Here is a 15,136-nt window from a genome sequence, read left to right as displayed (position 1 = left end):
CATCCTTTAAGTCAGTTACCAGAACTCTTTGCTCAGAAAGCCTAGTCCATGTATCCAAATGTGAAAATATGTATGGCTCAGCAATCCTTGTCATCTTATTCCTCAAAATCTGATTTCACCTGCCTATGGAACATCTACAGTTTGATGCCTCAAAGGCTTTTCATTATGACCAAGTCCAAAATTGAACTAATCATTTATGCACACATATACAAGCATGTACCCATGGAACCTATTCATCCATCTGAAATCCTTTTACCCAATGACACCACAAATCATGTGGATGCCCAGTTTAGATACCTAAGAGTCATTCAAGTTCTTCCTCTTCTTCACCCAACACACAGCCACTGAATTCTGCTGAGCTGTTTTCCTAAACTCCCTTCCCACTTCAACTCAAATGTGAATAGCAGCTAGATACTTGATTTAATTAATGAACTTTTGTTAATATTGTAGGTGTGGTAATGGTATTATATGTACTTTCTGAAAAAAGAGTTATGAGAGAATATTTCAGCAAGAGAAAAATGCTGAAGTATTTATGGATAAAAAATATATCAATTTGTTTCAGAATAATCTAGTTGAAGAGGTGAGTGGGTGGGGTGATACATAAAATAAGGTTGTCCATGGAGTCATAACAGTTGGCACTGGATTATAGGGTTATGGGAGCTATTTGTATTATTTTCCTACTTTCATATATATATGAAATCTTACATAATGATAAATTTTAAAAATCATAGTTCCCCATTAGCTACTGAAGTACAGGCAGAATTTTCTGTTGAAATTCAAAGTATATTATTGAATATCCTCAGCCTCTGTTTCCTGGCCCATCTTCCCCTAAGCTTCTATGCTACCAAAAAGGCAACCAAATATGACTGCACTTGTTACCTAGCTTTGCGTGTGTGTTACCTACTAGCTCTAATGTTCTTCCCACTTCTAGTCAGGTATGTCTACTGCAGATTGCTCCTTCTTCATGAATTCTTTCCTGAGCCTAAGACCAAATATGATATATGATAGATTTTTTCTCTGAACTTCTAGAAGATGTTTGGTACCACTAAGAACACTCATCTATTCCTTCTCATCTAGCTAAGGCTTCTGTACTTCCATTTTGTTCTTCAATTCTTCAAACCATACCCTTTCTTACTACTACAATAAAACCCACTTAAAACTTCTTAAAAGCAAACTAAACTGTGTTTCACCCACTTTTCTTTCTGCTATATTGCTCCTTACACATGGGAAGAACTCAATACATTTTGTTCAGTGGACCCTATATATGATTTAGATGATCAAAATAACCAAATTCATACTAGCAAGAATAGCCAGAATGTAGTTTTTAGCAAATTTATTTGAGAATAAATATGTTTAGATTTCTCTTTCTTCTTATATAACACATTTGTGGTTTGTGATTTCTCCATTAAATAGAATATAAATAAAGCATGGATTCAATTTATGGGATCATCTATTCATTCATTCAACAAAAAAGCATTTGCCATCTATCATGTGCCAAGCACAGGTTTGAGCTTTGGAAGCCCAACAGATAACAACATCCCTATACTCATAGATTTCAGTCTAATGATATATACAGGCCACTTGATATATATTTTAATGTTAGAAATAAGTACTATAAAGAAAAGGGAAGAATAATGCAAGGAATAAAGAGTGATTGCTGATGCTATTTAAAATAGGGTAGTAGAGAAGGCCCCTTTAACATGAGAAAGAAGTAAGGGAACCAGTGATATAAATGTTGGTTAGGAAAACTATTTTTGGCAGGGAGAACAGCAAGGGCGGAAATCTTGAAGCAAGAATATAGTTGGTATACTCAAGTAATGCAGTAAAGCTAATGAGGGTGGAGTGTTGTGGACTATGAAGAGACTGGGAAGAGATGAAGTTGGAATGGTAGGTAGTATACAACCAAGTCATAGAGAGATGTATAGGTCATAGTAAAGATTATGCTTTTAAAAGAAAAAAAAAAGTCAAAGCAAGTTTATTAAGAAAGTGAAGGAATAAAGAATGACCACTCCATAGGCAGTGCAGTGGCATGGGCTGCTCGACTCAGGATACTTTTAGTTATTTCTTGATTATATGCTAAACAAGGGGTGAATTATTCATGAGGTTTCTGGGAAAAGGAGTGAGCAATTCTCAGAACTGAGGGCTCCTCCCATTTTAGACAATATTGGGTAACTTCTTGACACTTCCGTGGAATTTGTAAACTGTCACGGCGCTGGTAGGAGTGTCTTTTAGCCTGCTAATGCATTATAATTAGTGTATAATGAGCAGTGAGAAGGACCAGAGGTCACTTTTTTCACCATATTGGTTTTGGTGAGTTTTGACTGGCTTATTTACAGCAACTTTATCAGCAAGGTCTTTGTGACCCATATCTTGTTCTGGCCTCCTGTCTCATCCTGTGACTTTGAATGCCTGACTTCCTGGGAATGCAGCCCAGTAGGTCTCAGCCTTATTTTACCCAGCCCCTATTCAAGATGGAGTTGATCTGGTTCTAATGCCTCTGACCTATTTCCCCCCTTTCTTTTACAAGGGAACCCTTAATCCTAAGGGTTGTAGAGGGATGAAGATACATCTTCTGTTACTTCTTCAGGCTGAATATGGGTGATGATATTTCTGCTTAACTATTAGGGTCTCTTGTATTCAGGGTAGAGAGGAGCTCAGTCAGCAATTATCAGTTTGGTGAGGGCCGTTCATAATTGATAAATGGTGGTATCTGGAAGATTAGTAAGTTTTCAATTTAAGAAAACATTGACTAAGCTTATACTGCATTCCTACACAGAGTACAACAGCAAATATATTCCACAACCGTAAAACAAAATAAGTAAAATTATCCCAAGTAAACTAAATTAGAAGGCTTTTCATGAACTGGGCAACTGTTGGAACCAAAGTGATATGGGGTTGCTAGCTGATTCCAATACATGTCCAGAATTAGAATACTGATGCAGGTTTTTACATTACCCACCCTTCTTGTTTCTTCTGAGGTATAGTCAGAGATCACTGGCAGATTCACAGGAATAAGCAGGGTCAGTCTATATTGCAGGAAAAAACTCAAACAACTGATGAGACTAATAGCAGGTGTACCATAGTTCTTAAAACATAATTTTTTTTTCTCTCTCCAGTCTCCCATTTTTACTAAAGACAAATCATCACAGGACTGATTTGCTTTATTATACTTGGTCTGAGTAGTTGTATAAAGTGCAGCAAGAATAATTGTTTTTCATGTAGGCTTTTGAAATTGGCTGTGATTGAACTCTATGATGAAGAGCCACTGGAAGATTTTGAGCAGAGGAGTGATATGATCCCAATTATGTTTTGAAAGAATCTTTTCGGCTCTTATGTGGAGAATTATCCACTAGAGGGGAAAGACTGGAAGCAAGAGGACCATTTAGATAGATATTTCTGTAATTCAGATGAGAGATAACGATAGCTTATATCAGAGCTGTAGCAAGAAAGGTAGTGAGAAGTGGTCAAATTCTGGATATGTCCTGAAAGTCAAGCCAGAACAATTGTCCAATAATTCAAATACTGGAGACTGAAAAAATTAAGGATGGCTCCAAAGTTGTCAATCTGAGTAATTGTTAATTGAATTACTATAATTCAATTGAAATCAGTAATTGCCATTTACTGAAATGAGGGAATCTATGGGAGGAGAAGGATTAGGAAATGCAGTTCAGAATTTTGTTTGCATCATATTAAGTTTGAAAGTCTCGTGAGACCTCCAAGTGTTGAGAAAGTACTAGCATTTGTTAGAATAGAGTTCGGAGGAGATGTCCAGGCTTGTGATACACATTTGGGTGTCATTGTCTTATACAGGATATTTGAAATTATGAGAACAAATGGGAGGGATTATGGACAGAGAAGAAAAGAAATGCAAATACTGAGTCAGAGCACTCTAACATTAAGATCAGGATGAGAAGGATCCAGCAAAGGAAACTGAGAAGCAGTGGACATAAAGGTAGAAGAAAAACCAGAAGAGGTTAGGATACAGAAGCCAAATGAAGGCAGTTTTAAGATGTAGGGAGTGATCCACTCTCTCAGGGCGAGGTCTATGATTTACCTATTGAATTTGAGCATGTCAAAGTCACTGGACTTCATGGTTATTAACTTTAAAAAGTCAGTAATTAAGAAATGCAACACCATTTGTTACCTTTGGGATTTATACATATTTTTTCTCTTTCTATAGACAGCTAATTCATTTTTTTACGTGTTTTAAAATTTTTGTATTACAGAATATAAAAGATATTCTACAACAAAGCTCAGGTCGGATTGACATTATTCACAGCAAGAAGACAGCAGCATTGCAAAGTGCAACGCCTGTGGAAAGGGTGAAGCTACAGGAAGCTCTCTCCCAGATTGATTTCCAATGGGAAAAAGTTAACAAAATGTACAAGGACCGACAAGGGTAGGTAACACGTATATTTTGCTTGATACTTACAGAAATGATTTGTTTTCAGGGAACTGTAGAATTTATTTCAGTACCCTCCAAGGAAAAAAGACAGGGAAAAAGAAGTATCACTGTCATTGAAAAATGGTAAGTAAAATGAGAACAAATAATGATGAACAATTCAGAAAAATGAGCTGAATTGTAGAAATTATTCAGTATTAAATTTAGCATTATGTTGAAGCATTGTATCTTCTAAAATTTCAGGTAATCATAAATCAGATTGGGTCATTAAATTGAGGTGCTATAAACAGTTGTTCGATATAACGTATTTATCTTTAGTCAAATCTGTGTCCAAAAATGTATAGGAGTTTGATACTTAGATTAACATGTTTAAAATATTGCCTATCAATAAAAATTGATTTTCATTTATTTCTATTTTGGAGGGCAACACTTTACACTTTGCATAACCCTCCCTCACATTTTTCTTTTGCAATGGGGAATTTGTTAATTTAAAATCATATTTCTTTTTATCTTAATTGAAATATTTAGCTGTTGACTTAATTGAAGGGGGCGCAGAAATTCAGTTACATTATTTAGCCTCACATCACAAGAAGTGGAATACTTTTTCTTTTACATTTTGAGATTAATAAAGTTATCCAACAGCTTAAAGTGATTCATTTCAAAGTTCTTTATTCTCAAGGTCGGCTTCTTAATTATTCTCAGAGGAAATCAAATCATTTGTCTAATAATTACAGGGAACCTCCATGGTATCTCTTACATCTGTCCATTTCTAACCATCTTTACTCCTATTTTAGTTCTTGGTTTACTACATCAGGCACCTAAAGAGATTTCTAGCATTAATCTCAGTTGTCTGAAATGATTGTCTCTACTTTGTTCTCAATGATCTTTCAGTGGTCATCATTTTTCTAAAGTGTAAGAGCTTCGGTACTATAATCTCATTCCCTTGAGAATGACACCCTGACTCCTTAATTGCTTATAATTATCTGGTCAGCCTCAGTGTTTATTTCTTCCTGCCTGCCCTACAGCCAGCCCCTCCGAATTATGTTCTAGCGATATTAAATCAATTTGTGGATGCCCAAGTGTTTTGTTCTCCCTCTGACCTACCTGTTCTTCAGGTCTCACTTCAGATGTTGTCTTTCTCTAGAAATCCTAAAACGATTACTTGCTCATAACATCTGGAAACTCAGATATTGTTTCATCATTTAATGTAATATATCAATAAGTCATTTATGTATTTGTAAATTTTCCAGACTTGGTGGCTACCCTGTAGAATATAAGATCTGATGCGCCTACTCCTAGAACCTAACACATAGTAATCAATTTGTTTACTTTTCTGGCTCCCGCACAAGCTCTTTATAGAAAAGGGCTATGTTTTATTTGTGTTATATGCTCAGGATTGATATAGTGTTGAGCACAGAGTGGGTGTTCAATGTGTCTGGACTCAAGCCTCCTCTCAGAAACCTGAGAATATTTCCCCTTTGCATAGTCTAACAGATTTATCTCAACTTCCAGGCCAGGTGCAGTGGCTCATGTCTATAATGCCAGCCCTTTGGGAGTCCAAGGCAGGCAGATCATTTGAGGTCAGGAGTCCAGACCAGCCTGGCCAACATAGTGAAACCCTATCTCCATTAAAAATACAAAACTTACCTGTGCATGGTGGCATGTGCTTGTAGTACCAGCTACTTGGGAGGGTGAGGCAGGAGAATCCCTTGAACCCAGGAGGCAGAGGCTGCAGTGAGCCAAAATCTGCCACTGCATTCCAACATGGGTGACAGAGCAAGGCTCTGTCTCAAACAAAACAAAACAAAAGCAAAAACAAAAAACAGCAACAAAAAAAGAGAGATTTATTTCAACTTCCTTGAAAATAGCTGGTCCCACAGTATCCAAAGCCAGACTTGATAAGGGAAAAGAAACTCAGCCACTCTGTGTATATGCTACAAATACAAACTTAAACTTATAATATGGTGGCTCATGCCTGTAATCTCAGTGCTTTGGGAGGCTGAGGCAGGAGGATCCCTTGAGCCCAGGAATTCAAGGCTGCCATGAGCCGTGATTGTGCCACTGTACTCCAGCCTGAATAACAGACTGTCTCTAAAATAAACAAATACAAATATTTAAATAAACTTCTATTGCTGCCATGGTGTACTTTCTCCCAGCATTTCACATTGAGTCATTATGAAGCTCTGCAGGCTACTCCAGTGATGTCAGTTTCATTACCATCTTTTGGGATGTTCATTCCACTGTTAGGAAGTTCTTCCCCTCTGGTTTATCTTCTTATAGTCAGTGTTTTCTCCAAGCATTCTAGGCCACCCACACCATCCCCTAAGGACCTTTGAGGCTTCTTGGGTGGCCAGTGATTACTGTGCTTCTGTACACACCTACCAGTTTTGCACTAAAGTAGAAATAACGCTTTCTGCTTTTTGAGGTTTCTCCTCCACTTTAATTATAAGTAATTTTTGGCAAATGATCCAGGTATTCCCTTCTCACTGGGTCATATGGACATTTCCCTTTCAGTTTACCTTCACCTTAGACTTAAAAATAAGCAGAAACACTAATGTCATTCCACAGAGAGGGTAGCTAAAATCGCACCCCAACTCTGAGGACTTTTCTGGTTTTGACAAAGGATAGAGTTTCTCTAACCCCAGTAGATTCACCCTTTCCTTATCCAGAGGTTGAAATTGTACTTCCATTGACATTCTATAGGAATTGGTCAGGAGCTGCTAAATTTCCTATGACTTTAATCTCAGATAAAAACTTTCTTAAGTAATTGCTTATGAGCACAGGCTGTAGAGTTCCAACCTGTTTTGGAGTTCTGACTTTGCTGCTGACTCTCTATGTGCCCTTGAGCAAGTTTCTTAAATCTTCTGCTCCATACATTTCTTATGTATAAAGAATAGTGTCTTTGTCACAGGGTTGTTATGAAGATTATCTGACATAATATACGTGGGGAACTTAGTGGATTGCTTAAACACAATAATGGCTCAGTTAAGGTTGGCAATTTTGATGATAAAAATGGTGATCTTATGGCTCTGATAGTCATGACATCTGTCAATTCATTCTGACATGCTTTCAAATTTCCCTGAGAACTACAGAGAGAAGAATTAGACTCAGTCCCCACTTTGAAGAGCTTCACAGTCTTGGAGAGAAAATGGACAACTAGCCAGTAAAATAAGGGTTGGTAGATTGGAGCTATACAAGAGGGCAAGAAAAAGATCCCTGGAGAATGGAATGAAAACATCTTACTAATAATTAGCAATAAATCAAGATCTATAGACCATTCAAGGTTCTGAGTTACAACTAACAGAAAGTGACTCTAGTTACTTTAGGTAGAATTATATAAATTACTAGAAGGATATCAGATACCTCATGGAATCAATAGGAAAGCCTGAGAGCTAGGTTTAGCAATGAACAGAAAGTATAAAAGAAGAGCAGGCTAGGCATCCAGAATATATCCAGTATCAAGTTATGAGGTAAATCTGAATTATTTTGCTGTCATGCCAGAGTCCACTGCTTTACCGGGAGCACCATTGCACTGGATATTGCTTACTATCATCACTGCCAAAAAAAAGTATGCAAATTATTTATTCTTGTTGTATGTCACTCATTCCACAATTAGGGTCTCTGGCAGAAGCATCTGATAAGTGAGAGGATGGATTTTTTTCTGTAAAGGGGCAGTTAGTAGATATTTTTGTCCCCGCAGGTCATGTAGTCTCTGTCACAACTACACAACTCTGCTGTTTTAGGGTGAAAGAAACCATATATAATATATAAATGGATAGGCATGTTGTGTTCAAATAAAAATTTATTTACCAAGACAGATGGCAGGCTGGATTTTGCCGATGGGTCATAAATTGATGACTGCTGTCATAAGACAGGTTTAGGCCACAGAACTAGGTTCTTATTGCCAGAGGTCAGGGAAAATAAATAGCTGAATGTGTTCTTCATTGTAGTGGCAGTCAACGCCTTGTGTCTAGTAAGTCCCATACAATGGTAGATTCTTGAATCCTTGGAGAGATTTAGAAGCTATGCATTCATAAATATACAAATGTTCAGTACAGCCTTCATGTGGTGTTGTCAACAAAAATCTGCTGAATTTTTTAGTAAGCCAACTTGGGTTTAAGTCAAAATAAATTTGAGCTAGTAAGAAGGGCTATATTGGTATTTTTCTTATATAGTACATGTATGGTAGTATTAGCTATGACTGCAATAATGCTGTGGTACAAATCACCCTAGAACTTGCTGGCTGAAAACAAAAGGCATTATTGGCTGTTTAGGTTACTTGTACCTTGACTGACTCAGCTGGTCTTGGCCAGGAAGCTCTGCTTCAAGATGTGGATTAGCTTGAGATAGGCTCTATGATGCATGTTGGATTAAGGTCTGCTATATATGTTTTTGCTCTGGACCGAAGATGAAGAGTCAGTGACATGTTTTCATGACAAGTCACCAAAGTATAAACCTAATCTCCCAAGAACACTCATGGCCTATGCTCCTGTGAAGTTCACTGACATTTGATTGGCCAAAGCAAATTACATTGACAAATCTGACATCAATAGAATGAGAAAGTAGACTCTTCCTACAATGGAAGGGGGAGAGATGTTAATGTTAATATTTGCTGAACCATAATTCAAATGATTAGAGATAGTTAGTAATTTATAACAGGATTGTTTTACAGCTAGAAAATGCCTTAGTGGTTTTGCCCTGCTTCATTAATTTACAAGGGAGAAAACTATATTTTATGTTATGTGACTTGCCTAAGCACATACTAAATAGTACATCTGCGTATTTCTCTTTAACCAAAATATTTAGGTCCAATAAGTTTGCATATTTTACTCAAAATAAGTTACAAGAAAATGCATGCATTAGATTCTCAGCATTCCCAAGGCATAAGTTCTGAGACCATCATTAAACATCAAATTCATGAACGTTATAACTGCAAAACTCATCTCTATTAAATGTCATAAAGTAAAACAGACATTACTGTTTAGATGAGAATAGGAAGATATTTAAAAAGTCAGACTAATTTATGACTACTCATTCATTATCTAACATACCTGCTTCCATACATTGTCTTCAGCAAATAGAATTTCAACATGTATCTCAACAAGTTACACATCATCAAAGTATTAAAAGCCTTATTTTCATGGACATTCTGATTGTTCACAAACAGTCAACACAGTCAACAGTAAATCCACAAGCACCATGAACATATGGATAGATATGCCTGTATGTAAGATTACTAGTTAATTTTTTGGGAAATTAATATTACTACTAAATTCAGTTTTCATTGATTTTCGCGTAACTAACTGCTTATAAAATATACCTATAGGAAACATGTAAAAACAAAGAATTTGCATAAGATCTGTCTAGGATTAGAGAAACAAAGCTCTTCTTTCAACAAACACTTAAGAAGGGCCTACTAAATGCCAGATGCTATACTCTGGTATCCTTAGTTTCTTTCTGATACCATCTTTACTATCCTGCAAGCCATTAGTGAATGTTTCCCACTTTTAGAAAATGACTTCCCAAAGACTAAGAGGATAGAACCGTTCAAATGGTATCATCAAAATGAAAGCAGTTTCTAGACTACAAATTGCTGTACAGCCATAAGATGGCATTATTGTGTTACAACAAGGTCCCTGTCAAGAAAGTAATGCTTTAAAATCAGTATTTCCTTCTTGGAATTCTACTTAGTCAGATTTGTCAGGTTGACTTATCCACCCATATAAGTAGTTAAATTCAAGATGGTTCTGATCTTAAGATATGATGTAAAATAGACATGAGACTAGGAGTATTTATTTCTATATTATTACAGTTCTATAGCAAAAAGAATCCTCTAAAAAAATTAGAGAAAGCAATATAAGGGCATTTAATTAATCAAATGCTCATAATATTTCATAAAATAAATGAAATGTTGAAAAATAAAATACGAACAGTGTTGTATAAAATAAGTCAGAAATAAGAGAATACTTACTGTATGCATCTATTATGTGAAACTAAGAAATAGGCACTTTGGAGTTTAGAGGTCACAACTTTGTGAGTTGTGGTTAACAAGGGCTGAAGCAGGCTTCTAGGAACTGGGTAATGTTTTGTTTCTTGATCTGGATGCTACTTGCATTGATGTGTTTCCTTTAGGAAAGTTTATGGAACCATACATTTGTGATGTGTACACATTTCTGTGTGAGTGATGGACTGGACTAAAATTTATACTTACATTTTAAAAATAATAAATATGTACTTTAAGTACAGGAGGGACATAAATCATAATTGTTTTAATAAAGAGGGTAGAGCTTTAGGAAAAGCATACTACATTGTTCTATTTTTGGCATTTCACCATGGACCCCTGAACATTTCATAATTGCCCAGTACTGCCTGTCAAATATGTGGGCACTGCTGCTTTAGAGAAAGTATTTTCCAAATTTATCACCACCATTCTGGAACCACAGTTCCACAGGTCATTAGGATGCTGAGGGTGGGACAGTTGGAAGCTGCTTCCCCAGGGATTTCTCCATTGTTCAGTTCTCATAGCACTAAGCCTGCCGCATTAAAGCACTCACAGGCTCTGGCTGCCATGTGTGCTACATGAAGAAAAATGAGACAATGAAATAAATGAAAGGAGAGAAAACAGGAGTAGAAACCAAATAAATCAGATTTGAAGAGAAAGTCCCTAATCATCTCTGTATTCAGACAGTAGGGAATGAGCATGCAATTCTGCAAGCCCATTCCTCATGCAAGTTTCTGATAAGAATTTGCTATCTCAGTTGTAATCTTTCTACTGAGACATTCAATAAATATTTTTCTTTCATGTCAATGTAAGGAAATAACCTCACATTACCCATATAAGGAAAGAATAGTATAGTAATCCTCACGTTATCACCATACAATTTTATCTTTTAAAGTGGAAGCTAGAGGGACAGATGCATAATCTGGGAGCTTTTCCAGAATTGTTTGTTCCTAAATGAGACATTCAGCTATAGCAGCATTAGCAGCCTCTTCTATTTGTCACAATGCCATATGTAGTTGGGAAGATACATGATAAGCACATACAGGATGCTGACAACTCAGGAAGGATTATCATTGCAGTCTTAGCATTAATCTCTACCATATTTGAAGATTTTTATGCAAGACTGGATCTTCATTCCACAAGCCGGGTATAGGTATATGTGCCAACACAAAATTCTTACTGTTGGTTTCTGAGCTTGGTAGAATTAGGAAGTAAGGGGTAAAAAATAAGCATGTCCTGAACTTAAGAAAGTTGTTCATATCCTATTCCATAGCCATTTTTTTTCTTCCGGAAGAAACGAATCCCATAGATTCAGTCATGGGGACAATGCAGAGGAAGATACAATAGACTGATGGAGAAGTACAAATTTCCATTTATGTTCCACTTTTCAAAATTTTTTATCTTTAAATGTTATTTTTAACATTTGTGGGTACATAGTATATATTTATATATGTACATAGTATATATACATGTGGGTACATGGTATTATATATTTACTATGTATATATGTAAACATATATATACATTGTGTGTGTGTATATACATATATATATCTATATATGGGGTACATGAGAAGTTTTGATACAGGCATGCAAGTATCATGGAAAATGGGGTGTTCATCTCCTCAAGCAATTATTCTTTGTGTTACAAACAGTAAAATGGTATTTTTTTTAGTTATTTAAAAATGTAAAATTATTTTGACTATAGTCACACTGTTGTGCTAACAAATACTAGGTGTTGTTCATTCTTTCTATTTTTTGTACCAATTAACCATTTCAACCTCCCCCTCAACCCCCCACTACCCTTCACAGCCTCTGGTAACCATCCTTCTACCCTCTATCTCCATGTGTTCAATTATTTTGATTTTTACCTCCCACAAATAAATGAGAACGCGTGATGTTTGTCTTTCTGTGCCTGGCTTACTTCATTTAACACAATGACCTCCAGTTCAATCCATGATGTTGCAAGTGACAGGATCTCATTCGTTTTATGGCTGAATAGTACTCCACTATGTATGTTATCATATTTTCTTTGTCCATTCATCTGTTGATGGATGCTTAGGTTGCTTCCAAATCTTGGCTATTATGAATAGTGCTTCAACAAATGTGGGAGTACAGATATCTCTTTGATGTACTGATTTGCTTTCTTTTGGCTACATACCCAGCAGTGGGATTGCTGGATCATATAGTAAACCTATTTTTAGTTTTTTGAGGAACCTCCAAACTCTTCTCCATTTTGGTTGTACTAATTTACATTCCTACCAACAGTGTACAGGAGTTCCATTTTCTTCACACTCTCTCCAGCATTCGTAACTGCCTGTCTTTTGGATACAAGTCATTTTAACTGGGGTGAGAGAATATCCCATTGTAGTTTTGCTTTGCATTTCTCTGATGATCAGTGATGCTGAGCATATTTTCATACACCTGTCTGCCATTTGTGTGTCTTCTTTTGAGAAATGCCTATTCAAATCTTTTGTATATTTTCTGATCTAATTATTAGACTTTTTCCTATAGAGTTTGTTTAACTCCTCATATATTCTGGTTATTAATCCCTTGTCAGATGGGTAATTTGCAAATATTTTCTCCCTTTCTGTTGCTTGTCTCTTCACTTTATTTGTTGTTTCACTGTGCAGAAGCTTTTTAACTTGATGTGATCCCATTTGTCTATTTTTGCTTTTTTTGTCTGTGCTTGTAGGATATTACTTAAAATTTGTTTTACCCAGACAAATGTCCTGGAGAGTTTCTCCAATGTTTCCTTGTAGTAGTTTCATAGTTTGAGGTCTTAGATTATAGTCTTTAATCCATTTTGATTTGACTTTTGTATATGCCAAGAGATAGGGGTCCAGTTTCATTCTTCTGCATGGGGATATACAGTTTTCCCTTTTCCATTTATTGAATAAACTGTCCTTTCTTCAATGTGCGTTTTTAGAAACCTTGTCAAAAATAAGGTCACTGTACATATATATTCTGGGTCTTTTGTGGTTCCATGTAAATTTTAGAATTGTTTTTACTATTTCTGTGAAGAATTTCATTAGTATTTTGATAGGAATTACATTGATTCTGTAGATTGCTTTGGGTAGTGTGGACTTTTTAAAAATATTGGTTCTTCCAATCCATGAGCATGTAATACAATGATATTTTGTGTATCTTCTTCAATTTCTTTTATTAGTGTTTCGTAGTTTTCATTGTAGAGATCTTTCACTTCATTGGTTAAGTAAATGCCTAGGTATTTCATTTTATTTGTGGCTATTGTAAATGGAAAATTACTTTTTTATATCTTATTCAGATCAAGTTGTTCACTGTTGGCATATAGAAATGCTACTCATTTTTGTATGTTGATCTTGTATCTTGCAACTTTACTGAATTTGTTTATTGGTTCTAATCATTTTTTGGTGGAGTCCTTAGCCTTTTCCAAATATAAGATCTTAGCCTCAGCAAACAAGGATCATTTGACTTCTTCCTTTCCGATTTGGATACTCTCTGATCTGTTTCTTTGTCTTGTCTAATTGCTCTATCTAGGACTTACAGTACTATATTGAATAACAGTGGTGAAAGTGGCATTCTTGTCATGTTCCAGATCTTAGAGGAAAGGATTTCAGTTTTTCCCCATTCAGTATGATACTAGCTGTGGGTCTGTCATATATGGCTTTTATTATGTTAAGGTATGTTCCTTTTATACCCAGAGTTTTGAGACTTTTTATCATTAAAGCAATGTTGAAGTTTAATCAAAAGCTTTTTCAGCATCAATTGAAATGACCGTATGGCTTTGTCCTTCAATTTTGTTGATAGGATGTATCACATTGATTGATTTGCATATGTTGAACCATGGTTGTATCTCTGGGATAAATCCCACTTGCTCATGATGAATGGTCTTTCTAAAGTATTGTTCAATTCAGTTTGCTACTATTTTTTTGAGGAATTTTGCATCAATATTCATCACATACTATCCTGTAGTTTTCTTTATTTGATACATCTTTTTCTGGTGTTGGTATCAGGGTAATACTGGCCTCATAGAATGAACTTGGAAGTATTCCCTCCTCCTCTATTTATTTTGGAATAGTTTGTGTAGGATTGGTATGAGTTCTTTTTAAAATGTTTGGTAGAATTCAGCAATGCAGCCATTGGGTTCCAAGCTTTTCTTTACTGGGAGACTTTACTAAGGCTTCTCTTGTGTTACTCGTTACTGGCCCGTTCAGGTTTTGGATTTCTTTATGGTTTAATCTTGGTAGGTTGTACGTGTCTAGGAATTTATCCATTATCTCTAGATTTTTCAGTTTGTTGGCATATAGTTGCTCATAGTAGCCACTAATGAGCCTTTGAATTTATCTGGTGTTGTGGGAAGTCAGGGACCCCGAACAGAGGGACCAGCTGAAACCATGGCAGAAGAACATAAATTGTGAAGATTTCATGGACATTTATTAGTTCCCCAAATTAATACTTTTATAATTTCTTACACCTGTCTTTATTGCAGTCTCTGAACATAAATTGTGAAGATTTCATGGACACTTATCACTTCCCCAATCAATACTCTTGTGATTTCCTATGCCTGTCTTTACTTTAATTTCTTAATCCCATCATCTTCGTAAGCTGAGGAGGATGTATGTCACCTCAGGACCCTGTGATGATCGCATTAACTGTACAAGTTGTTTGTAGAGCATGTGTGTTTGAACAATATGAAATCTGGGCACCTTGAAAAAAGAACAGGGTAACAGCAGTGTTCAGGAAACAAGAGAG

The 15,136-nt window shown here is 36.0% G+C and overlaps 1 protein-coding gene across 14 annotated transcripts in view; it reads left to right on the top strand.

Moving 5' to 3' along the window:
* Positions 1-15,136, top strand: part of DMD (dystrophin) — a 2,153,717-nt gene that overhangs the window by 937,673 nt on the left and 1,200,908 nt on the right. For all 14 annotated transcript variants that reach the window (XM_015443662.3, XM_065538825.1, XM_065538826.1 and 11 more), the window contains one exon: positions 4,227-4,399. In XM_015443662.3, the coding sequence (XP_015299148.3) occupies positions 4,227-4,399 (173 nt within the window). The remainder of the gene's footprint in view (positions 1-4,226; positions 4,400-15,136) is intronic.

The sequence above is a fragment of the Macaca fascicularis genome, chromosome X (assembly GCF_037993035.2).
Source record: "Macaca fascicularis isolate 582-1 chromosome X, T2T-MFA8v1.1".
Classification (NCBI taxonomy): Eukaryota; Metazoa; Chordata; class Mammalia; order Primates; family Cercopithecidae; genus Macaca; species Macaca fascicularis.
The sequence above is the reverse complement of the archived record's forward strand: the minus strand, read 5'-3'. Positions and strand labels throughout refer to the sequence as shown.